The sequence below is a fragment of the Diorhabda carinulata genome, chromosome 1 (genome assembly GCF_026250575.1).
Source record: "Diorhabda carinulata isolate Delta chromosome 1, icDioCari1.1, whole genome shotgun sequence".
Classification (NCBI taxonomy): Eukaryota; Metazoa; Arthropoda; class Insecta; order Coleoptera; family Chrysomelidae; genus Diorhabda; species Diorhabda carinulata.
In genome coordinates this window covers 35,951,213-35,977,572 of record NC_079460.1, presented here as the reverse complement: position 1 = coordinate 35,977,572, position 26,360 = coordinate 35,951,213, and the positions used below count along the sequence as shown (strand labels likewise).

Genomic DNA, 26,360 nt, shown 5'->3' with positions numbered 1-26,360 from the left:
GTAGCTGATTCAACTAGATTAAAGCGCTAAACACAAAAAAATGGTTATTATGCCAAATTTGCATCGTTCATATTGAATTTAAGATAGTAGCTCAAGGGCGCAATTGTATATAAATTCAAATTATTCTAGAAATGCAAAGTATGAAATAGTTTTCGAAAATTGAAAACGACTATAATTTCCAATTAGGCTTTTATGACATGAAATCGGCGAAATTTGATTTTAGGATATCACCACACCAAAACTGCTTCAGACTTGAGCCGTGTGAATGATCTGTCATATTTTTTCTGTGCCAATTTGGGAACATTACTGTGTGATCAGATTACTTTGAACTCTATCCTGTGTCCTTCCCGGCTAACACGTTACGCAAAATCATAAGAAAATAATGTTTGTACGCGGGAGCGCACTATTGTTTATATGAGATTTACGATGATTCTACTATCGTAGATCAAATAACAACCTGGAATTCCCTGGAAATAATCATTATTCCCTGTTTACACTCATAACTCGCAAAATTTTACCTTGATCTCTGAAGGAGATAACTTAGTTATCGACACGCGCGTTTATACTAGACAATGTGATTAATTCCGGAAGTCTTTATTCCCAAATTATTTTGAAGAAATTCTAATAAAGTAAGTAATTCTCTAGTTCCTCAACGTTTAAAGTTTTCAATACATATATTTATCAGCTGATTCGTTTACCACATAAAACTTTTACCACAAGAGTAAATGCAATCTTTTGAACTCGAGAAAATGTTATACATTAAACCTAGTTGAAAGAGGCAGTTTCTTTTACCAGTGGAAATATATAAACAAATAAATAAATATAAACTTGTTCGCTTACTGTTGGCTTGTTTGTTGAAGGAATTTCCAATTTGAGTTTCACAAGAATATAAAGTTGTGATGTTTTTGTTTAGAACTTTTCTGCGGTTTAGAATTTACCTTTATACCTTGATATTAGTTAAAGCAATTCTTATAAGTTGAGAATTTATATCTTGCTTTAGTGCAATACTGGAAATAAATATAATAAATTTGTTTGTAGTTGTTAACGGAATAATCAGGTCTTTGTTTAGTTTAAATAAAAGTTACTGATTTACTTTGGATACGGTGCGCGTATTGCATAGTCAGTGAAATGAAAATAGCGAGTTAAATAATTAATTAAACACTTCAAAATATCTCTAGAATGATATGGAATAATCGTAACAAACTTCATAGCGGAAAATTTCATTTAAAACTAGCGTTGATGGTGGATCAATACTTTGAAAATTATGAAACATGTTTATATGTTACTGTTTTTAAAAAAAAACTTTATACGGGATTTTCAAATACATATAGATGAGCTAGTTTGTTTTCTTTTTACTTCGATATGTATCAGAAAGTGTATTTGTAAACTATCCATCATTATTCTTAGTCAAATTTAAATAAAACTAAAATTATGATACAATTCACTCAATGTTTAAATGAGACTGTTGTTCCATTAACATAGAGCTCAGAAACAACGTTGTGAATATCATTGACTTCCTTCAAATGGACTACGAAATTAATTAGAAATATGTAAATGTATTCCCTTATCATTTAACTTTGCACATAGGCCGAAACCGTTTGTGGATTCCTTTCATTTCATCCTCTTCAAATGGAACTATGAACTGCCTTGAAACTAATTAACCAAAAATTCCTACTATAACAATAAACGAGGAGGTGAAATTAAAACTTTTAGAAGTTAACGAAAAGACCCATTACTATATCTTATATAATTCCAGAAAAGTAATTTGACGAAAAACATTATTTCCCGATTTAACCTCGGTTTGTGTTACCCTTCACTTCAACATAATTCTAGTTTCATGCCACTGTCTTCATAATAGAGTTCTGATAACCAACCAACACAGGAATCTATTAGAAAAAAAAACAAAGAACACAGAAATACTTATATGATGGGATATCATGTCATAGATACCTCTATATCTTTGATAAACTAAAACAAAGTAACTTTTTTAAAGGACTTGTTGTAAATGTTAACAAGAGATATACAATATTGCATTGATTTGACATATAAGATTTCAAAATGAAAATGACACTTAAAGACATTATTGCAAATAAAATTTCAAAGCAGCCGTGGCAGCATGGAAAATATGTGAAATTGAAAAGACCTTAAAGATCATTCGCGCTAAGGTCCACTTGAGTGGGATACTGAGGCTACAGGGGAAGCAGAAAAAAGCCGACATAGTACTCGCACTTGTCGATTATCAGACTTCCTTGGATCTTCTAAAGATACCACAGCTCGATATTTAGAATTAATAGGTAAGATTTATAAAAGTTGCCGACTAGTGCCGATAATCAAGCGAAACTTTTAAATCATTCCAGATGGTCGACCTATCAATGCCTAGCTATATATTGGACAGCTGATGCGAATGTATGAAGTTTTTTAGAAGAAATATCTAGATTTGGTTAACCGAAAACTGATTCTCTTAAAATAAAAAAATGTTAAGCCACATACTTCAAGAGTTAAGTTAAGTTGGTAGTATTGAACTCCTACAAAATCCAGTATTTAATCTGGACGTTGCACTGTTTGATTTCTACTTATTTAGGCAAAAATGCAGTGCAACAATTTTTTGTATCTAAGTTTAAAGAATGGTTTTACCAAGGACTCCAACAGCTAAATAAATGTTGGGTTAAAACCAGATATTAGATACTAGATAAGAAAAATTATTTTTTCTTTAGTTTTTACATCTCAAATATGTAGCAGTGCTTAATTAATCAAATATATTTGTGTCTAGTTCCAAAAGGACTAAAATCCAAAAATTTGAGATAAGTATATCAATTCATGGGAATTAAATCTATATTTTGTATAAATAATCGTTTGAATAAAAAATATTTTCCGTCTACTACTGAAGCTTCATGGAATCGAATGAATATAGGCAATTTTACTAAATATAAACTCATGTATTCATTTGTATATTTGATCATATTTCGCCACTGTGAATAATTCAAATAAAATAAAATGAGCATTTCCATTTGATCTGATTATTTGATCCTTGTAAAAAGAATATTCAGTATCAAAATCTCATTTGGGTTGAATTGTGGCCAGCGGCTGGCATTTCAGACCCACTAAATCTTTAATAAGTTTGTTGTTTTAACACTATTAACTAGTCGGTTGATGTGTATGTAGAGCACTCACCTCATTTGTATTCCAGCGATGCCGTTGTGTGGGAAAGTGGTCAGATCGAGGCAAACTTTCCAGGTTTTCAGGCAACTTGATGGGTTCTCCGTCTGAAACAAACATTGCTGGTAACTTATTGCCGAGCTAAATGAAAGATGTATCAAATCGAACCGAGAAACTAGTTCAACTTGATGAAATGTAAATAAGAAAATACTAATAGTTTAACTTTGAGAATAATTGCATACATTATTAATAAGCCAATCGAATGGTAATGATGAATAATAAATTGAAAAGCGATGAAAAGAATAGTATTATTATATTCATCGAAACTACTCTTCTCCACGTTATCAACTCATTGAAGTAGTTCAGGAAGTTGAAGTCAGACCAAAAAATAATTATTCATCTAAATCAAACATATTTTCGAATTAGTATTCTATCTTCATCAACTTGATTTTTCAGTAGTTTCAATACATCACTCATAAATTGTCAAAAGAATGGTGTATATGTTTTTTTTCTTGTTAAATCATTTCTGTTCTTTCATCTTGGATACCAAATAATAATAATTTGTATTATCTGTGGATAAATGTGTATTTATAATTTTAATATTGACAACTACATATTATAATGTATGAGTGAGAATTAAGGTATCAGAAATAGTATGAATAGTTTTCTCTATTCAACAATATAACTTGTTACTATTACATAATATCATATTTTTGATTATTCCATATTTCAAAAGAAACATAATTAAATTGGTGGCTAGAGTGTTCGCCTTAAATAGTTCGATATAATTTCTAGTATAACACTTGATAGGAAAGCATGATTCCTATCGTAGATAATATTTACTGAAGTTCTGCTACACCATAGTTAATACTCTTTTCTTTTTCCTCTGTGATAGAATACAAAAAGAATCGCCACCAGTCCAGAAAATCACTTTCTCGACCGCAAACTCATAAATCGAAAACTTAAGTGAAGGTACTAAAAATATCCTATGTCTCCAGGATATAAATTTTTGTGTTGCCGATCATCCATCACACGCTTGAGGGCTTCGGAAAAACATAAAGCCAGCTTACGCGAGCACCACATGCAAGGTTGGCGCTTTTGACTAAGATGCGAGTGTTGACGTTACCAAAAGATAACAAAAAACTACTTTATATCTAATGAGCAATTTTGTCTCTTCTCCTATAATGCATGATGAAAATTAATCATAAAACACATTTTATAAAATTATAATCATCACAGTTTTTTTTAATTAAATTATTATTCTATAATTCATTAATTAATTGGGTCTCTTATATTATTTAGTATTAGCAGATTGAAAATAACTTAACTTTTTCATTTATGGTGATTAATACGAAAACAAATTTTCATACAAGGTGTGAGAAAAAAATGGTGAATTGATTTAAATGAAAAGTCTGTAAGTACTGATTTTGCGTAGAAAAGCACTTTTTCCGACGTTGAATCCGTGAATGGAAATATTTCTGGAATGGCTTCCATTTGTTGTGTTCATTAATTCTATAAAAACGTTTCCATTTTAGCTCATGTTCTATTTTCGATAAAAACCAGAAATCACAAGATTAGAAAGGCGAATTTAGACAGACACGAAGATATTTACCAATCAGAAATTCGTTCCAGTTTCAGTCAAATTCAAAGTTCACAGTTGTTTCCCTTAGATTGTACAATGTTCTCACAAAAAACAATGACCAAAAATTTTATTTTACACTAACAATAAAGTGGCTATAGTAGCGGACTAATAAGCCGGAATTCATCTCTGATTACTTTTAAACAGACTAATTATTTAGTGCAATAGAAATTCATTCGCTAAAGTTTTTATCACACCTCAGATTTCAAAATTTTCTCGTTATATATACAAAAGCAACTACTTACTTACAAAACTTGATTATTGAGACTTTTCAGTAGCTACGATAGAATTCTTATAAATAGTTCGATCAAACTTGAAATGAAATTGAATTCATACAAATTATAGCTCAATATTTTGGAATTCTATCCTACATGCCTACATGTAAATAATGGTATGAAATGAGAGAATCGATGAAATGGATTCTCTCTCCCTGACTTTAATATTCAACATTTCTGTACAATGTTGGACTTTTTTAGTATAAATCGGAATGGCAGTATCGGACGTGTGATTTTCGAATTCAAAGAGCGTTACAGCAATGCCATAACATCAAGTAAACTATGTGTACTCTCGCAGCAAGGACAAAATTCCCGAATGCGATGTAGTATGGAATACCGACACAATTTTCAAACGACAATTTCATATACATATACAACTTTTCTTTCCATGGTGGGATTCGACGTTTTATTCACACGTTCAATGTCTTATCTATGGTTTCAAAAATTGCAGCAGTGTTGAATTTCACACCCATTTTTATAAAACCCCTAAATGACAATAATCTGTAATGTGTAATGATCTTTGACAAGTGATAGTTGATTAGTGTGAATTTAGTCTACATCTAATGTAACTCACGAGATGCACAAGTTTTTGAAAAGTGAGCCACCTTAACAAAATCGCCTCTTAAGGCTAAGTCAATCAAAGATGAAAGATTCAGTTTCCTAAGGTTGGAAAACAAATCTCTGATATACTAAATTGATGGGAAAGTTGAGAATACTTAATGTGAGGACCATCAACAATAATTGTAAAACTCATCTGGCCGATGTCTTCTACCCATGTCCAGCGTGGTGACGTTTTTCTCTTATATTTTTATATTGGATGGCTCACATAGAACGCCTGTAGTAAAATGCCTAGAAATTCCATTCCTTCGTACCCACCAGCAGAGATTCAATTTTATATTGAAGTTCAGTTTTATGTAAGAAATATTCTTTTTTCAATAATTTCAAACTTTAGTAGCAAAATATTGACAGTTGATAAAATAATTTTTTTGTGGAAAGATTTCAAGCCTTAGTTTTTACCTCTATGAAAACTCAAGAAAATATTTTAATTTTTTCAATCTCATTGGATGTAAAAGCAGGTGTACTACTTGATGAGGGTAATTTATTATCTGGACGCCCTCACTATGTCTACTGCTCTCGGCAGAAGTCTACTTGTTGAGTTGGAGAAAGTTCGAACGTATCCATATAGGTTTTTGTCTTCTAATCTGACGTTAATGATAGATATTATAGATATTTTCTGGATTTCACTGTATGAGTTTCTAGAACGAATTTATTTTTATTTAAATTGAATGTGTACATTTGCCTCCATTTTAAAACTAACAAATCCAATTTAATCAAAAGTTGTCATTGGATAATTTGGTCATCGATCTATCACAATCAGACACACAATGTAGTTTGTACGCAGTAAATAGATAGAGAATATAAAATGTTTAAAACAACAAACCTGAACATGTATTGTGTTTACAGAAAAACATCAGTGTATATGAAATTTTACATGAAAGTTTTTGACATCTCTTTTTTCTTGCTACTTACAAATAGAACACCAAAAATTTTTTTTGACGAACCAGTCTTGCACTTTGTGCACAACGTAACATTCCATACGATTCGACATCGTATGTAAATGTGCTGGAAAATTCTCCGACCGGCTGAAATGAAAGAAAGAAAAACAGTCAAAAAACGAAAAAGCAAGCAACAGTCGTTAGGAAGAGGCTAATATAGAGAGTATTTTCGAACAAAATTGGAAACGCATCGAGCTTCGTATTATTTTCAACGAATTTTGTTCAATGGCGTATTTTGCATACAGATGATCTCTTACAAGAGCCTTTCTTGTTTCTCTTGGATATAAAACCAATAATGTCAGATTATTCTTTTTCTACAGATAGCGGATTACACTTAATATTCTTCATTCAAATATAAACTGCTATTTAAAAACGTAAAGTTGATTGTGTCTGTTATTTCGGATTTATATTTCTACCTAAAATTATTTTTAAGATAGGATAATAAGTGAAAAATATTTTGAAAAAATCTTTGTCTAAACATTATCTACTTTTGGAAGTTGAGAAGAAATATTCATAATATTCATAAGATTGTCTAGAAGTAAAAAATTATGTTTTTAAGAGGTACACAACAATAATAATAATAATAATATTAATAATAATAATAAGGTTTCATGATGGCTATCCAGGATCAAGTTATTAATACTACAACTACAAGAAAAATATAATTAAAGATCCGAAGACTCAATGTAACAAATGCAGAAAGTGCCAACAAACATCAGAGACCATCCAGCATATAACATCTGCTTGTAGTGGGTAAGCTAACACAGACTATCTACACCGGCATAACCAAGTTCGCAACATTATCCACCAGAAACTGGCCAACAAGTTCGGTCTTTTCAATACGTATACACCGTACCAGCCGCAGAAAGTGCTCGACTTTAGACTCTACTACGATAGGTTCATTATCACCGATAGATAGGTGACGAATAACAGATCTGACATCGTGGTGATTGATAGAAGAGTCAATTCAGTTCTTCTTGTCGATGAACCTATACCGAACACTCATAACGTTTTCAACAAACACTAGGAGATACTAGCCAAATACGTGGATCTCGCAATTGAGATTAAACAGATGTAACACAGCGAAAATGTGGAAATAGTCCCAGTTATTATGTCAGCAACTGGCGTCGTGCCTAAGACCCTGCACGATAACATCGCCAAACTGGGATTACCAATAAAACATCTTCGCCGACATCCAGAAGGCTGTAATATTGAATACTTGCCACACAGTGAGCAAGTTCATTATGTGAACCGAGCCTAACTATTGATACTTTGTGTATCCGGGATAGGTAAATAATACTAGCTCTAAGGTGAGTAGTGCATAAGTCTTTGGCATAATTACCTTGAGCTATTAGGCATAGGAAACCCACTGAGACTGTTCTCAGGCTGAAGAAAAGAATTATGCTGGAAAATGTAATCTTGATTTAGGAGATTAACATAGATCTAGAAAGGTTGCAACGGAATAAGCCTCAACTCACCTAGTAAAATTTATTTAATGTTTGTATATAAATGAAAAAGAAAACAAAGTAGTAAATTAATTATGATTGAAGACTGTTGCATAATTGGAAACATTTCGTTATTTTATTTAAATTTGACGCCATAATCATCGTGATGCAAGACACGACACATTATTTTCTCGTCTCAGCACTGGGGAGGCAAAAATTAGACTTTACAAGGGAAGAGATAAAGAATTTCTGCTAAATGGAATCAAGATAAATGTAAAAGAGTTTAGATCTAACACTGCGAGAACAAATTGGACTATCTCCGACCTTGCAAATCTAATGAATACAAAAATATGCAAAACGGATAAGAAAAATAATAATATAAGAAAATGGTGAAATTTAAAAATGAAAGAAGTAAAAGTTTATCATAATACGAGGGCTGCATAACAAGTTTATGAGATCAGAAAAAAGTAGTACAGAAAACAATATATGTTAGTTCTAAGTAATACGTTTTTTATAGAAAATAATTTTGTCGTTTTGACCTAACTTCGCTCTTTATAAAAATATTACCAACGTTAACAACTATTATATTCGAACAATACGAAAAAAAAACAATAATCAATTTGAATTATTTATAGTGGCATGGAAATTCATAAAATTTAATCATCAATTTCATTCAAATTGCTTAGGTTTATTGATATATTCATCATTTTGATGTACATGGAACATTTCGAAAAATTGTCTCTTTTTTGTTTGACACCGTTCCAGGAATTTGTTTTCTCAAATGTTTGTTTTTTCTGCGGTTTCGTGGTTTGTTGGTACAGTTTCGAAATATTTTTTTCATTTTTTAACATAATCTTTTCTCAACTATAGAGACTTAGTCCAACTAGTTCTAAAATTTTTTTTAAATTTGGGAACAGAAGGAGCCAGATCAGATAAACATGGCAGATGAGGCAATTGATCGTAACGCAGTTTGGCTAGTTTTTTACCCCCCAAAACAAAAAAGTGGACAGGAGCTTTTTCGTTAACGATTGGTTTCTTTCAAGTTCGACACCAAATGAGCATAGGGTTAGCCAGTTATCGTTTCTCCTTTTGGTATCCCAAAAACTATGACCATAACTTTATTGGCCGAGAAAACGAATTTGCTTTTGAACTTCCTCCATTGTCTCTCTTGTATAACGGAGTAACCAGGTTTTATCTATTAATAATTTTTGAAAATATCTAAATGTACTTTTGAATTTCTCATACAAGCGAGCTTTAATCAACAGATATGAAACCTTTCATGAAAATATTGCATGCTGCATTTACTTCTTCAGCTATCTCACATATTTTCTATCAGTTTATGTATAATAAATCGAAGCACCCTCGTGTATCTCAAATAAAATGCATATGTCCACATGTTCACGTATTTGGGGTGGGTTGGGGAGCAATATATAGTAATGTGTGTTTAATTCGTGAAATTAGAGATGTATATCGGGGCAAATTATTGTCAGTTTGCAGCTGAATTATGTTTAAGAGAATTTGTATTAATTCAACATTATATAGGTGTTTTTGCTCGAACCTGATCAAGAGATGTTCTCCAGTATTTTATTTCCATCATGAACTCCTTGAAAAATCTTCGATTATTTGAAAAAACAACTAAAATTACATATCGGTATCATTTGGAACATCAATAAATGTCACTGGTTAATATGTAGGTTGGGTTCCTAATTATATTAATGACGAGAGTATTAAATTGAACAAAAACATATTTTATAAAGTAGTGAGATACCAAAATATTTTCGTTGCGCTCGATCAAACATTAATCAGATTTAGCACGTGATGCATGAGGATCGTGTGATTCTAATTAATTTAGGTATCGCTCGTGATACCAGTATTACCACCGAGTCGTACATCAAAACGTAGTAGTCTAAAATGGGACTGGAGCAAAAATATCTTCTCGGGTCTATTTATATATGGAATTCAGTGCATCCGACATAATTGTTATGAATGACGAGGCAGTGTTTATTTTAAATTCGACCTGCTAAATATGTGGTTACGGACAAGGAGAACATTTATTGTCAATCAACAATCTAAACATTTTTGTATCGCATTTTTTTGTGTCTTAACCGTTTTCTTGAGCAAGCAAAACTTCTTTACAAGACTGAAGAAGTAATCGGTGGTTTCTTGAGATAATGGTAAAAATTTATTTTCATTATTACAAGATTGTCATAAGTAAATTATTTCCATTCTCCCATAAACCCTCAACAAAAGAAAAATGTAATATCCAAAAAATTAATATTTTGGTTTCAAATATACATGGTATTTCAAAAAAAGGTGATCGATGTTGTTTAGGATCGATAGAAAACTGAAAAATATTTGGGGTTTGCTTAGTTTACACATTTTTTACGATTTCGCCGCAACTACTGTCAACATTGTATTGAAATTTTATACGAATTTGTTTTGAAAGCTGATAAATCGAATTTTCGAATTTCGTACCAAGTAGTATTGAACATAACTTTTTCAATATTAGATTTATTAAGCAAAATTTCAAGTGAACTTAAACATCATTTAATTTCAGTTCCAAAAAGGAACTCTTGATAAAACTAGATACCGTTTTGGAATATTTCGATTTGAAAATTATGAAGTAATAACCGATGGTGGTATAAAGTATTTATAAATGTCGTAATTAGTTGAGTAACCATTTTCTGAATCAATGGATTGGTAGAGGTGCAGGAGCTCCGATTCATTGGGTCTTCGGGGATCCAAGGGATTAAAATCGCATGAGTTTGGTCGTATATTAAAGAATAAGTTTATGCTACAGAAGTAAATTCAACTCAAGAAATGAAAAACAGAATTCAACGTCACTTTAATGACCTCATAGCTGACTCCCAGCTGTTTAGAAGATTAAAGGATTCTTTAGAAAATAGGATATTCATGAAAACAGAAGACATTTTAAACACCTACTCTAATTGAATTCTATTTTATGTTATTAGCCTTCTTTTAAATTTTCATCTTGTGATTTTTTGGTTAATTAATACAGTTATCATTACTTCATACCAGCACCGGTTATCACTTCATTATTTACAAAACAAAATACTCCGAAAACTATACACTGTATCGAGTTTCACCAAAAATACCTTTTGTGTGAAATTGAATGATGTTTAAGTTCATTTGAAATTCTGCTTAATAAATCTACGACGGACCGTGTAACTAGCGCCCTCTATGAGAGTCAGACATATGTGTGTGTGTGTGTGTGTGTGTGTGTGTGTGTGTGTGTGTGTGTGTGTGTGTGTGTGTGTGTATGTAAACGCGTGCGTAGGTCACGAATGCATAGTTGAATTGATACAAATGAAAATTTGCATAAAGTCTACCACGCCACTCAGAATTTATGATATTACTAAAAATGTATCGTGTCGGTATTCACATACTGACACACTGATACTGATATTTGAGGCAATTTGTTTCCTGGTTTACATGTGGCTGTAAAAAGTGATTTGAGAAATGAAAAAATGTTTGTTGGGGTCGACTCGGAGATAGCGCACCACATTTCGTCGAGTTTTGTAAAATAAATCATCGGTAAAAAAGGGTACATATTTACGACATAGGCACTTTGTGTCACGGACATTTCGAATAGATTGTGATATCTTCAACACAAAGTATCTTCACAGAATCACACACACACATATATGTATTTATACCAGGTTTGTCTCAAAGGTATCGAGCCTATATTCATATATTTAAGTCAAAACTGTGGAGCATAGGCGCGCAAGTATTCAGATACTTAGTGTGCACAGTTATAGACTGGAGGTGTTAGTTCATAGTCGACAAGCGTTTTGACAGTGTTTTTTTTTTCAATTGTCGCATTTTGTTATTTTAAAAAACTATTTACATTACCATTGTTGATAAATAAAGCGAATATCACACAATCTTTATACAATATTAGTCATTCAGTCAGTCAGATATAAACGAGAAAAGCTTTGGACAAACCCTAATTGGCGACTTCATCATGACAATGCACCAGCGCATTCTTCGTACCTTGTGATTATAGATTTTTCGTAGATCAAAAATGTCGCTCATAGGACACCTATTCGATAACAAAAATTGATTCGGTAAGGGCAACATAGTATTTAATGAAATGGGAACTACTTTGAAGGATACCACTCACCAGACGATGACGAGTAACAAAAATATATTTTTCAAATATTTTGATATTCATATAGATAGGGATCTACTAGTGTATGTATCAGAATATCGACTTGAGATAATATTTCAAATAAGACTAAAAATCAAATTGATTGCAATTGATTAAAAAGAAGTATTGAAAAAAGTTTGAGGAGTTGGAGATACAAGAAACGTTCCAAGATTCAAAATTGTTTCTTTGATACTGCTTCAAGTGAATCGAAATTTTTAATGAATATTTGCATAATGATAATTTGTAATTGAAAAGATTCAATCTTATTTCAATAACATGTATCTTAACGCATATTATTTTATTGTCTGAGGCTCAAATGTTTTTGTTCTCTGGAAATGATAACTTGGTTATCGAAACGCGCTCAGACGATGTATTTATATGTACTGAACACACTGTTTATAACTGATGTAAACAGAGTTCAGTATAAATATTACCAATGATATCAACTTCCAACTTCTACTTTGAATATCTTAATTCTGCAAGCCGTAATAAAAATGCGAATTAAATATTTTTATTCCATCGAAGCGTTGTATAAACATTGAAATCGATATGTTAATTGCGTTATGCATTAATCTACGGTTGGTATAATAATAAACAATTAATACCCTAGTGCAATAATGCAAAAGAATCCCTCCTACTGTTTCCATATATTTTCTAGTAGACTTTAGAACTCATGGTATAGATGGTTATCTGAAATAGTTTGTATATTATTACGATATTAATTCAACAGTTGATGGGTGCGTGTGTGGGACTGCTCTGATTTGTTTAATATACCTATATATGCATGAAACGATAACCTGATAAAGTATTACGCACATTTAAGATAACGTTACATAAAATAACAAAGTCGAGATCTATCGCACAAAAGGATTAGATTATGGTATAATGGAAATTCATATTGTAAGGTAAAAATAAAGTTGAGAGAAACCTTTTTAGTAATTTATAACAAAAAAATTCCTATAGATAAATTATATTAATCTTCTTATTAATATATTCAGTGACAAGTTAAAACACTTCTTCATAGAAAGAGATCAAGGATTTCACAGAAATCAATGTTTATAAATTGGTACCCGAATCTGTGCTGTTGTTTTCAAGTCAAATATTGATATGAATAAATATAATACTTATGTTTATAATGAAAAAAATCACAAAAAAGGTTACCTATCAGAGAAATCGAAAGCACAAGTACAAAAATTAAATTCTGCTCTTATAACTAATCCGATTGTCTCTCTAATATTATGTAGTAAGTTATTCAAACATGATATCAATATTTGTTAACTACGGAATCATATAATCAAAGGCCAAGTCAAAGTAGAAAGCAGAATAACTTATTTAACCACATCGAAATATTTACGTATCAAACAGCATCTTTTTCGTTAATTTTGCTACTTAAATTCTACTTACTATTGGCTTAGGAACATAATACCTTAAATCAATGCTGGTAGTCATTTTTTCATTAAAATCCAAATGTTCCTAACTTCTTTCAAATTAGAGGAAGGTCTGAAAGGTGAAGAGCAACTTTTATTCTGATAACAAGTAAGAGAAAAATGAATAATATTGGGTTTTTATTGTATATTGTTATATTTTTTCTAATTTAATTAAAATTTAAGTGTATCTTATGTGTGATTCACTGGTTTTAAGGAGATTTGGTATTGAAACAAACAGTACAAGTAACTCTCGATACAAATGTATCGTGTTCTACGTTACCACAGTTATTTAAACTCTCTTTAATGCATACTTTTGATATCAAATGAGAAAATGACTGCTTTATGCATGGTATTATAATAATTATAAATGTCCTACTGCTGTATCATTTTTCTTCCATTGTCGTGGCAAAATTTGCGTGATCGTATTTTAATTACAAACGTTTTAGAAAAGGTGTGATAAAGAGCAGATTACAAAATGGTATAGCTAGTATACTATTTACTTTAGACCTTTTATTGTTTTTATTGAACAAGCGTGTCCGTTTACTCGAATTAGTGGTGATATTATATTGATCTCATATTTAAATTTAGAAAATTTCAAAAAACGGAATTATATAAGCTACATCTTCAATCGATACCTACTTGAGTATTTCTCAAGCCAAAATTTTTGTATATTCCTATAGTACTTTCAGCTCCATTGTTAATTAATGTTTGTTATCCAATAGATATTATTCTTAAATCAGTTGGCGTACTATTCAACGGTGTTTATTGTGGCCTACTTAAAAATTTTATTTTACCCATTGCAAAGATAAAAGTGGGTGTTCTATATGTTTCGCACAATCTCCAGTGTTTTATAAGAAGAAAACATACACTTTCCATTTGGTTCCACAAGTTAGAAGAGGAACTGGTAGTCATAAAACTGATTGTCACTTTTGTGTTACGAATACATTGCAAAAAATGAAGAGAATTATGTTTCTTGAGTTTCGGTCTGTTACTGTTACTAGGAAATAAAAATGAAAGTCGTGTTGAAATTTTCAGTGAGTTCTCTATTAAAGAAAGCATTCTACATATGATTAACTAAGCCAAAGTGGATGATCTTATGTGAGATTAACAATTATCAAGATCTGAGTTAGATAGAGCCAGTTTTTGCCTGTAACAAAGGAGCTTAACAAAAGTTACTTTATCCAGAAATACAAACAAAATTGTCGCAGGAACTTTTAAAAGAGTAAGCGAATACTATTATTGTACATATATCCCAGGACATTTTGAAGTAATGAATTAAAACTGTGATACTACAGAATGGCGATTGTTAGTATACTATTTGAAATATAGCCCAAAAGCTGTTCTACTGTTCTACATACGAAACGATGGTTACTTCAATTTACTTGATAAGTATGAAGAATACCAATGACAAGTGTGTGACGACTCTTAGTTATCGGTTTGTTATTGGGATTGAAGGGTAGTTGAACAAAAACTTATTTCCATTATTTTTGAGATAACGGAGCAAAAATGATCATTATGCGAGAAAGAATAGCCTGTTCTGAATGAGTATTTTCTAAGCTTGGAGCATTTTATCTGTTGCTGGGAAGTCATTTATAATGGTCGCAAAAGAGTTTTTAAAAGAAAAATGAACTATACGATTTATTGAAAGATTTCCAGTAGATAAGATTAAGAATCTTTTCCTGCACTCGAATCTTAGTTTTTCCATCAAACTCTTAGAAAGTTAGAAGGACGAACAAGGTGAACCTTATCATCAAGATTTAAATGTTTTTGAACAACGGCATCATTAGGGATTTTATGATGAAAACATGGTAGGGTTCGACCGTTATAAGTTTCAAATAATTATGAAAAAGACAAATAGTAGCAATTTTTTTTTCAAAATTAATACAAATGTGATCCAGTTGAATACTTAAATAATTTTTAAACCAGACGTGATCGAATTTTATATTATATTTTTTTGATAACGAACAATTCTAACCTGGGGTAAAAAAACCATGTAAATAGGTTGTATCTCTAATTCTGAAAGGATATAATGAGTGGTCATATGTATTTTTTATTCTTTCTTTTATTGTAGATTTGTTAGTATATACTTATTATCATGTGCACACTTCTTGATATTTCTGTTTTTGATGAGTTATTTAAATACAGTTGTAACTGCAAATAGACAATGTTATTTCTCAATATATTTTATCTTAACATTAACAACAGTTCCCACCAGTTGTGCTCACCGACCTAAAGTTGTTTGCATTTATTAGTTGCTTAATTGGAACATTAAATGGATCTTACGTCAACACAAATCTCTTCAAATTCCAACAAAATTTTCATTCAATGCCCAATATCGATGTTTGATTTCCACTAGAATAAAATGATATGATACTTTTGCTTTTTTGCAAAAAGGTGTGGTTGAAGAGTTACTCGTTGTAGCAATCAAACTCTCTCAAACTCACTTACCTATTGAACTAAGTCTGAACTAGCATCAACGTCTTTATTCCAATTGAGTGTTAATATTGGAATAAAATCGTGTTGCAACAAATCTTGAACATTTTGGCTCCGTCATTATTTCGAAACTCAAACTTTGCCGTTGCCATTTTAGTATATGTTTCTCGTATGAAACGAGTCGTTTGTTTTTCTGAATACAGCATCGTAGCTTTGTTGGAAAACTTAAGTTTATAAAACACATTTGTATTGAATTTATTTCAACAAAAGTTATGAGGAATGTTGCTAGAACTCCTAAACTAGCACAAATGTGTTTTGACCTTTTGCTACTATAAATATGAGTTGAAATTAATTATTACGTCTTTGATTGAGTGATAAAGTGCCCGAAGATAAAAAACAATACAAAAGTCTGTCGTTATTATCAATTTAATTTCATTGTTTTTTGTCTGTCTTACTTGATTGCATTATCAGGTGGCTGAATATTTTAATTTTGAAGAAAATGAAATCTACATTATTTTTTCGCGAAGTAATTCTTGATTTTTCTTCATAAAAACAGCTTCAGTAATTGTAAAACATAATTGTTAGGTTAGGTTAGCTTAGGTTAGGTTAGGTTGTGATTGTGAAGAAGCTGAGTATCGTTTATGATCTGTCAAATTTTCCAGCACTAGAAGGAGAGTGTATGAGATTATCTTAGCAGATCAGCAAGATTCCTTTCTGTGAAGGATCAGATTTTATGATAAGACTGAAGTAATGTAGCTCACTATAGTATCAATAATTTTATTTTTCAGATTACGATATGCGTTGACCAACCGCTGAAGGTTTTAACTGATGTAAATCCAGAGGATCAACTATTGTGTCCCCTTTTCTTTCTGTAGCACTAGGATTCATCAGTATTTACAGCTGATCTTTTAGAAATTTCAGCATGTGGTATGGCTGCCAGAGATCTTCATCTTCTATTTCATACGTTCCCATCGGTAATGCTCTAGAGTTTCGTAGTCTCTTCGTGAAAATGCAGCTTTTAATGTTAAATTGCGATATTTGGAGATGTATTTAAACAGTTATAAATTATCAAATTATTCTTCGTGTTTTAACTGAACAGACAAAACTCCAACACATTGAGATACACAATAAAATATAATTTATTGTTGTATCGTGACACTAGTAAGAGCTTAAAATCAATTATGTTTATTTTAATAGGTTTTAATAAGTACGCAGTATATTTGGATTTTACTTCAGTTTCAACCTCTATTTTTATCCGATTAGATTAATTGTAGCTCCCGGTCGTAAATTTAATTTTATTGTAACGGCAGTAATCACGTCAACGATGCTATTAAGCTAGCTGGTTTCTTAAATTAACCAGGTTCGTATAAAAACTTTACAAAAATTTATAGTTTCAGATCAAATGATATGTTGCGATTTTGATTGATGACAGTTTGAATATGCTGTAATTATTTAGCACTCCTTCCGAATGAAGTCGCGCTCAGCTTAGTAAATATATTCTTCAAGTTCCGGCGAATACGGTAGGTAGGTTTCTACCAAGATTGAATAAGTACCACGATGTCAATGCAATTACCGATGTACATATAATTTCTGATATTTCCAAATCAGTGGATCAACATAATGACCAATGACCTAAGTGTTATGAATGGTTATTATTTCTGCGGGCATAGAGTCTTGGTTCTTACAATTATTTTTTTATTTATAGAACAATAGAGATAAAATCGTAAATTTTCGTAAAATTAGAGGAAGGAAACAACAATAGAAAAGATTTTTTGCGAAAATAATTCAAAAATTATCTAGACTTATAACGATTCAAGAAAAACTAGTGAATAATTTTGAACGATCCCTGGTAAAGAACAATCGTATTGTATCCACACATTGTACCGGTGTCCCTTATATAGAGTGAGAATAAAATTTTAAAACGTTTTGTCAATATGAACCAGTTAGTCCATAGTAGCAGTCAGTTCAGTTACGCCCATTTCAAATATTTAGATAGTTAACAAGTGGGAGGTAAATTTCGCAGACTAGCAGATAAAAAATATTTTTTTTTTCAATTATATTTTATCATTAGGAGCAATACAACAATTTTTCGATACCATTCCTCATCATAGATTTCAGATTTGGCGGCAACCTCTTTATCGGAACAAAATTTATGTACAGCGAGCATCCCCTTAAGGTCTGAGAACAGAAATAAGTTGCTGGGTACCAGATCTAGAGAATACGGTTGATGCGGAAGTAATTCGAAGCCCAATTCATGCAATTTTCTATTGTTTCATTTATTTGTCACTTCTGTTTACGATTTTCCCTTTTTAAGATAGTTCGATAAATACTATACCATGCGCATCGCAAAATACTGATACGTCTTTCCACGCTTTGAAATAGGTTCATCACCTGTAGTTCACCACTATGACTCTCGATTGAACTCCGGTGTTAACAGAGGTATGTTTTATCCATTATCATACATCGACGCAAACACTGTTGGGAATCATCAGATTTAGAATAAACTATATCTCCGTAATCAAGTAGTGGTAGAACGAGAGTGTTATAAAGGAGATACTTGGTTTAAGAAGGTAACATGTTTTTGAGATGATGTAAGCTTATTAACCGAACATAAGCCATTTTGAGCTTATGTTTTATGTGACTCTCAAAAGAGAGAAATAAGTCTAAAATAACACCTAAGTATTTTGCTTCGTTTACTATTGGCACGTTTTCGTTATTAATATTTATGCCGAAATTAGTAGTTACATAACGTACTTGTTATTGTTTACTGCAACCAACGAACCGCGCTCAAGACTTTGTCGCATTTAGTTTTAAATTATAATTTTATATTATCCAGGTCGTCATTAAATCGATCGAATTTTGAAAAGGAAACGCATAATTGTGAATCGTCTGCATACTGTCGTCTGTACATTGGTTTACAGTTTAAACAGTTTTCCATAACTGCTAGATATGAAGAAAATAATAAAGGACTTTAAATGGAGCATTAGGGTACTCCCATTTTTAGTGGCAAATATATGGATTTGTCTACTATCTCATTATTTTTAATTAAAACGCAATGACATCTATTCTGGGGATATGATCTGAAAAAGTCGGTAGCTGGTTTAGAAAAGCCAAAATAAATTAATTTGGCTCAAAACATATTATGATCAATGGTATCGAATGCTTTGCTAGTGAAGAAGCGTCAAGCAGGTAAGCAGGTAGCCTCTCCTAGATTTTCTCTAGATCTTATGTCATTTACCAATTTAACTAGACTTGTTAACGTACCATCGATTGAATTCAAATTTAATGCGCTGTTTAAGTAATTAATCACATTTTTTTAATGCCAAATATATGACATATTTTTCTAAGGGAAGTATAGTACAATATATTTGAAACTGGAAATTTCATAGATATTTTTATATAGATAATGAATGAAATATCCTATTTGGTATTGGTGCACACTTTGTACTCGTATCGTTTTATCAGAAAAAACTACGATTTGATAGAACAAATATTTATTTCTTATTGCGTGTGATATTTCATATGAATCCGTAAAATGTACAAGCTCCCAAGTGTCTAAAATAAAGATGGAATTTATTTATATCTTCCTTCTAAAAATCATTTATTTTATATAGTATTGAATGAGTCCTGTAAAAATATATATACAGCAAAACCTATTTCCATCGACAACAAATCAATAAACATAAAAATTTTAAAACCTGTCATCAATAAAAATTGTAGAGTCATGTCGCCTGTCAAAATATTGTACTCGACCGTAAATAAAATTGCTAGATAAACTGCATCCCGTCTCACTCTAGGTTCAAATAGCTTTTTCTCTAACGCCCTCACACCATGCGAAATATGAATCGCGGAAATAAAATATCGAAGAACTACAACAGACATTTTTCAATTTATACACAAAATTCGTTTGTTTTATATACTCTATAAAAATTCAATGAGAACGCTTCTCTCGTTTTGAAATTCAAGTTATCATTTTCAATCATATAGCAATAACCTATATTATGAGTATAAAAATATAAATTACTTTAGTTTTGATCGTATTATGTGCAGTATATTCACTTCATTCGGGCGATGATGATCTAGACTCTATTAATGAGTGGGAGCTTTTTAATTTTTTATTCATGCTATAATAAATCTAAACACAATCATAATCAAGTAATCAATCTCTCTTATAATCGCTTGACCATCTTGCATTACTATACAGCACAGAACAAGATAGTTTTCTATTTCTGATTCTATGCTAGCCGTTCTTAGTACCTCTGAAAGGGAAGTTTATCGATTAAAGGTTATACCAATTGATATGGAAAAAGTCCAAACCTTGTTATCTATAAACTCTATAAACCTTCAAATGTTGTGACAGACGATTTGTTAGAGCAGCAATCTTTACATTCTGTTATCCTGCTCACTCGTCTTGCATCTGTAGTGTATTGTGTTCAGATTTCTTGGAGTAATGCTTGTTAATATCAGACAGATGTATTCACACACTGCGACAGCGCAGATACGCAAAGACCAATAACTCGACCACTCTCGAACGCGCATGAGGTACGTTGTCCTCATGTACAGCCAAACGATCGTAGTCACAGATGTAATCCCTTTGCAGTCCCCAAGAAGTGGAGAATCCTCCGGGCATCGCTAACTTTGAAGCAGGAAAAGACACATTAATAAAATATAAATTTCAAAGCTATGTTCAAAATATTTTGATGTTTCTCTTATGTAAACAGTAATTTCAATGTTTCAGATTACTGAAATAGTTTGACCATGTTTCATACGGTGAAGAGAGGTGTTTACGCCATCAACTGAATGAATATCCACGTTTGTTAACCCTTGGATTGAGATAACCAACAACGCTTTACGTTTACTTACATCACAGAAACCAACGGGTGTAATATCTACATAATGCCTTTTAACTTGGTCAATTTTTTTATGCAACATCTTATGCGATTTAGTATGGATTTAATTTGAAACCTCAAATCTCACAATGAAAGGGGTTGAAATACATACATATCATCGAGAGATAGACGACAATTAGAAGTATTCATAAACAAATGGAAATTTGAACACCAGTTCTAGATTAACAGTCATCTACATATATTTGGATAGAGATAGATCTGAAATTAATTGGTTTCCTTCAATTTTCATTATTATATCTGATAGTCAGTGTTTGGAGTGTCGATGAGATTAGAATTTGGAGAAAAAATTAACGTTAACTTTGCTATACAAATTTTCCACTACGTCAACTATTTATGAAAACTATTAAATTTTTATAAAATGTCTCAAAATTTGATTTAATTGAGGACCGCATGAAAATTTGATTTTAAATAATGTCATTTTAGATGAATTGAAGAGAACAAGGTTTGTATGTTCACTGCGACTTAAAATATGTATTGTTTCCCCCCTTTGCTACAGCTACGCTGGAAATTCAGGGTACAGCTCTTTCTACAGTTTCAAACCATTATTATAGATAGTTTTGATTTCGCTGGAGTTCATTTAAATGACAGTGTTCCGTCAGAAATCGTGTGAGAATGTGTAGATTGTTCCTGCTTGTATTTATTCAATTTTTCACGATTATAGTTTTCGGAACAGTCTCTAGTGCTCTGCAGCGGTTTTCCCATATTCTTCAGTTCTGATTTCAAGTAGTTTCGTCCAGAAAAGCAGAACGGTTCTAATCCGAAGAAGGAAGTAGATTCAAACATAATCGAAAATCAATATGCATCATTTTTCATTAAAATGGTATATTTAATAACGATTACCAACCCATTTCGAATTGTATTTTACAATATTGCCAGATAAACCACATCAAACAACTACTTGTAATACCTACTTAATAATATATTCGCTTACTTTTCATGAGAATATTTGTGAGAATATTTGTATTTCTTATTATTAATTGTAAATCGTTAAGCTCTATCGATAAATTGGAATGTCATTTTATATTCCATTAAAAAAAATTATTGTATTGTTTACAAACTTGTGTATTTAAATCCATAATGTAATTATTGTAAGAAACGGCTTGGAATCAGGAAGTTCTAATAACAAAGAACAATTATAAATCAAAAACATAAAGCTTTTATTTCCAACCTCGCAATAACCAAAAACTAGGTCATCTTAAGACAATAGCTTATCACACTCTTATGAATTCGACTCACTAAAAGACACAAAATAGTTTGGCATAGAACTTTGTTTTTGTTTTTCTTTCTATTAAGAAACCATTCTCCTAAAAACGTTTCTACAATCATTTATGCAATGTTAGTACAATTTAGAAAATAGTATGGAATTGAGAACTGTGTAGTTTTGTAACTTCTCTAGATAACAGTAAAATTGAATTTGTTCACATAGTGAAGTATTTTGATGTATTGTCATTTGTTGTTGTATGTTAAAATAATTTATTATCAGCTTATAAAGTACTAGTATACATATGACGAGTATAATTTTGTGTAATGACTTGTTGTCACCACTGTAATAAATGTTGGAATCGATTGTAAAAACTCGGCGATCACTGTAATAACTAGTAAAATTTGGAATAATCTGCTACCATTTGATAACTTTGTAACCAGATTGATAAATCTGAGATTCCCGCCATAATAAACAATTTCTTCCTAAAGTAGAAGGAAGCTGCTGTCATCACTGCCGAAATGTCACAAGGATAAGAGAGTTATTTGTTACCCCTTAGTCAAAGAAGAATAGGCCGTCAGTCCAAGCCGAAAGGGAATGCTTAGGGGGTTACTACACTGCTACTGTAAAAAGCAAAATGATAGTTCGAAATCATAACAACTACGAGAAAAATCAATGAAATTTGAGCATTTTTCTGTTTTGTTTATTTTTTTATCCTTCTTTCAAATGCATAGATATTTTCTCTAATTGCAGTTTCTACTTTTTAAATGGCAAAGAATCTAAATTCTAGATTTCAAAGTTGGGTACCTTCATCAGCCAAACTAATAATCGAGGATATTTTTTGAGAGAAAATGGCGAATAGTCCTTTTATAATTGAACAAGTTATTGTATTGTTAATAAAAGGCGAAAATTAAGTCAAAACGTCAAAAATATTCCTTTTGCAAAATATTATATTATATTATGGAATCAGATACGTGAATGAGGCTACAGGACAAAATTTTTGCCTGGAATTCGATAAGAAAGAAAAATTGCTTCGGAGTGGAGGCACGAGACGTTGCTCAACATTGATTCATAGAATGTAGCAAGAATTTCAACTTTTTCTCCTGATGTTATTTGAAAGATTTGGAAGCTTTTCTAGAACAACAGGTGTCTTGGTAAGTGTTTTTGCACAGGTACCCACACTGCTAGTATTATTACATCCATACAGCCTCACATAAAAAAGTATGTTTCGTCCAAATGGAGCCTCACTTTTAACGCCAAAAATGGTATCGTTTCGAGGCCAAATACATGTGGTTCGCAAACTAATGCGCACGCCCCGTTCAGAAGTAAACATATATATGCTCATGTCTCCTAGAGTTGCCTCATAACATACCTTCCAATCAAGTGTAAACGCGTCGCATGACACACGAAACTCATTTCGGAAGACTTAATTATTAGTTTTCAAAAATATGTATTTTAAATGGGTAAGATTTGAAAAATTCAAGAAATTTAGTATTTGAAATACCAGATTTGTGATCTATTATTAATTTGCTACACTTTTGGCTCAGCTTTACAGTATTTTCGTATTGTGCATAACATCTTGTATAAAGAAATGTTTTTTTCAACATCTTATTTGGTTTCGGCAATTTTTGCTTCCCTATCATCTCTCTGTTGAAAAACTATATGGGAACATCTGGAAACTTTTGTGACTGTCTATCAATCCTTTTATCGAGAAGTATTCACTAAATTTTTAAAAAAGTCGCCAAATTCCTTATTTACGTTTGTACGATATACATTATTGGTATATATAGCGATCCATCCTAATCTTCCATTCCATATGTGTACATCAAACAGTTTATTCACGGAAATATTGATAACGGGATCCATTCGGCTAGTCATGTCGCGTCTTTCTTCATAAATACTCATTCGTCGTAAGTGCGTCTCGACGGAAAAGACAGCATCGCGACGATTCTAGACGCCAGCTGCTCTTATACTACTTCTCAATAATTCAATCCGGTGATTTCCAAACCCATCTGATGTCCCATCCTCACAAGTAAATTCCTCGAGTTGACTCTTTTTTTATGTCACACGGATGTAACCTTTTTTATAAAAGGAAATTGACCAACCTATTCACTAGATTTTTAAAAAGTTCAGGTTGGATATAATACAGTCAAAACATTTAATTCTGTGATATTTTTACATTGAGTGGGTGTAGTTAGAAGAACATTACTCTCCCAAGATTCGCGAATTAAGTAAATTAAGTAAAAAATGTCATTACGTATGTACATTAAATTGATATTTGGTCCTCCCGCAGATAGATGCTAGTTTCCGTCTCTTCCGAGAAACAGATATCTACGTTTGCAAAGTGGATGATTATGGTTAAATCTGTCTATATATCTACATTCTCATGGTATCAGAAGATGAGTACTGCGAACATTTATATAACAGTGAAAGTGTTCAATTAGTATCAGCGAATGTCCTGACAGGTTTGACTGAGAAATGTTGGAAAAAGCAATTTCTTCGATACATACAATGCGTTCTCGCGTTAGGCTAATAGCTTAGAGAGCAAGGTAAAAACTAGGTTTTGGGAAAAACATCCTCATTTAAACAAGAAAATTAAAGCCATGCAAAAACTATCTTGCCACGCTAATAAAGCATTTCTTCCGCTGCGATTTTATTTTTATTACTTTTATCACCTGGTTTTTCGGCATCGTACAGACACTATGTGTTATGAAGTTTCTTAAAATTAAATTAGGAGACTCGGATGTGAAAAGCACTTCATGTTGGGCAATAAATGACAGGAAATTTCTGCAGATCAAGTACACCATTTTTAAATCTTCCCGTTTTCTCTCACAATAAATTACCCGATATAATTATAGTGTGGAATTATACCAAAGATAAATAACATATGTAATAAGTATTCTCAAGCCTAATAAATATTTGATAATTGATATATGGGTGATTCCGTTCTAACTGTGATTTTTTGTATTCAAAATTTCAAGATTTTAAAATTTAACTTTTCTAACTTTTTTATGCATATTATTCATCTATTTTACTGTAAAAATAAAACTCTAAGAGGAATTTACTACAACTTCAAAGTATCACGAGCAAGACACAAATGTCGGATTTTGAGTTCCACGGTACTGACTCATTTATCCACGGTACTGACATGGTAACTTAAGATATTAAACAACAAGTGCATCAATTTTCCTCAGTTTGATCATAAACATTAGAATTTATAAGGTAATTAGTTTAAATCATTTGTTACGACAAAAAAAATTAATAATTTATCGGTAAATTCTAGGAATGGACATGACACGGTACTGACATTCAAGTGATGTAGTATAAGTTTTCTTTAAGTGGCAAGTTATATTGTATAAAAATAATGTTTAAATATCTTAAGAATTATTCAATTAACACAAAATTTTTATTAATTGATTATTAATTAATGACTAGTACAAAAAAACAATACAGGACATTGAATATCACAGTTAGAACGGAATCACCCATATACTATTCCCATAGAAATTCCTTTATCAGTCATAAATTTTGCACACTCTTTTTTGATAGAATTATTTAAATTGAATCTTAATTTGTTTCAATTTAGTCAAATGGAAACATTTCAATATTTACAATAAAATGGATAGAATATGGCAATAAACGAAATTCGAAAAGTTAATGAATACTCCGGCATAGTAAACATGATTTCTCATTTGCTTATTTCACAGTAGTTAATTTAGATAACACTACTGACATAAGTAATCAATCTAACATGAAAGCAAATAGCGAATTTCAAGAGAGGGAAGGATGATAGCCGCCGGCAGCTGTTTCCAGTTTCGACTGAAATTAGAGATATAATTGTGTTATTGCAACTCCCAAACAGTTAGGATGAAAAGAAAAGCTAGCCGTACATTTCCATGGAAATAGTATTAAAGGTTTTTGTTATCATGATAATTATGTAGTTTATCTAATATATATATATATATATATATATATATATATATATATATATATATATATTACAGGTACATTACCAATATCCTAGAACCCCATGTAGTGCCTTATATGCCTCATATCGGTGACAACTCTGTGCTAATGCACGATAATGCTCGTCCACACACTCCTAGAGGGGTTCGACAGTACTTAGAAGAGGTCAAGATACCCACCC

At 31.4% G+C, this 26,360-nt stretch overlaps 1 protein-coding gene across 14 annotated transcripts in view; it reads right to left on the bottom strand.

Moving 5' to 3' along the window:
• The window catches only part of LOC130901333 (calmodulin-binding transcription activator 2-like), a 488,194-nt gene that overhangs the window by 150,381 nt on the left and 311,453 nt on the right, over positions 1 to 26,360 (bottom strand). For all 14 annotated transcript variants that reach the window (XM_057812641.1, XM_057812676.1, XM_057812684.1 and 11 more), the window contains one exon: positions 3,172 to 3,263. In XM_057812641.1, coding sequence (XP_057668624.1) covers positions 3,172 to 3,263 — 92 coding nt within the window. The remainder of the gene's footprint in view (positions 1 to 3,171; positions 3,264 to 26,360) is intronic.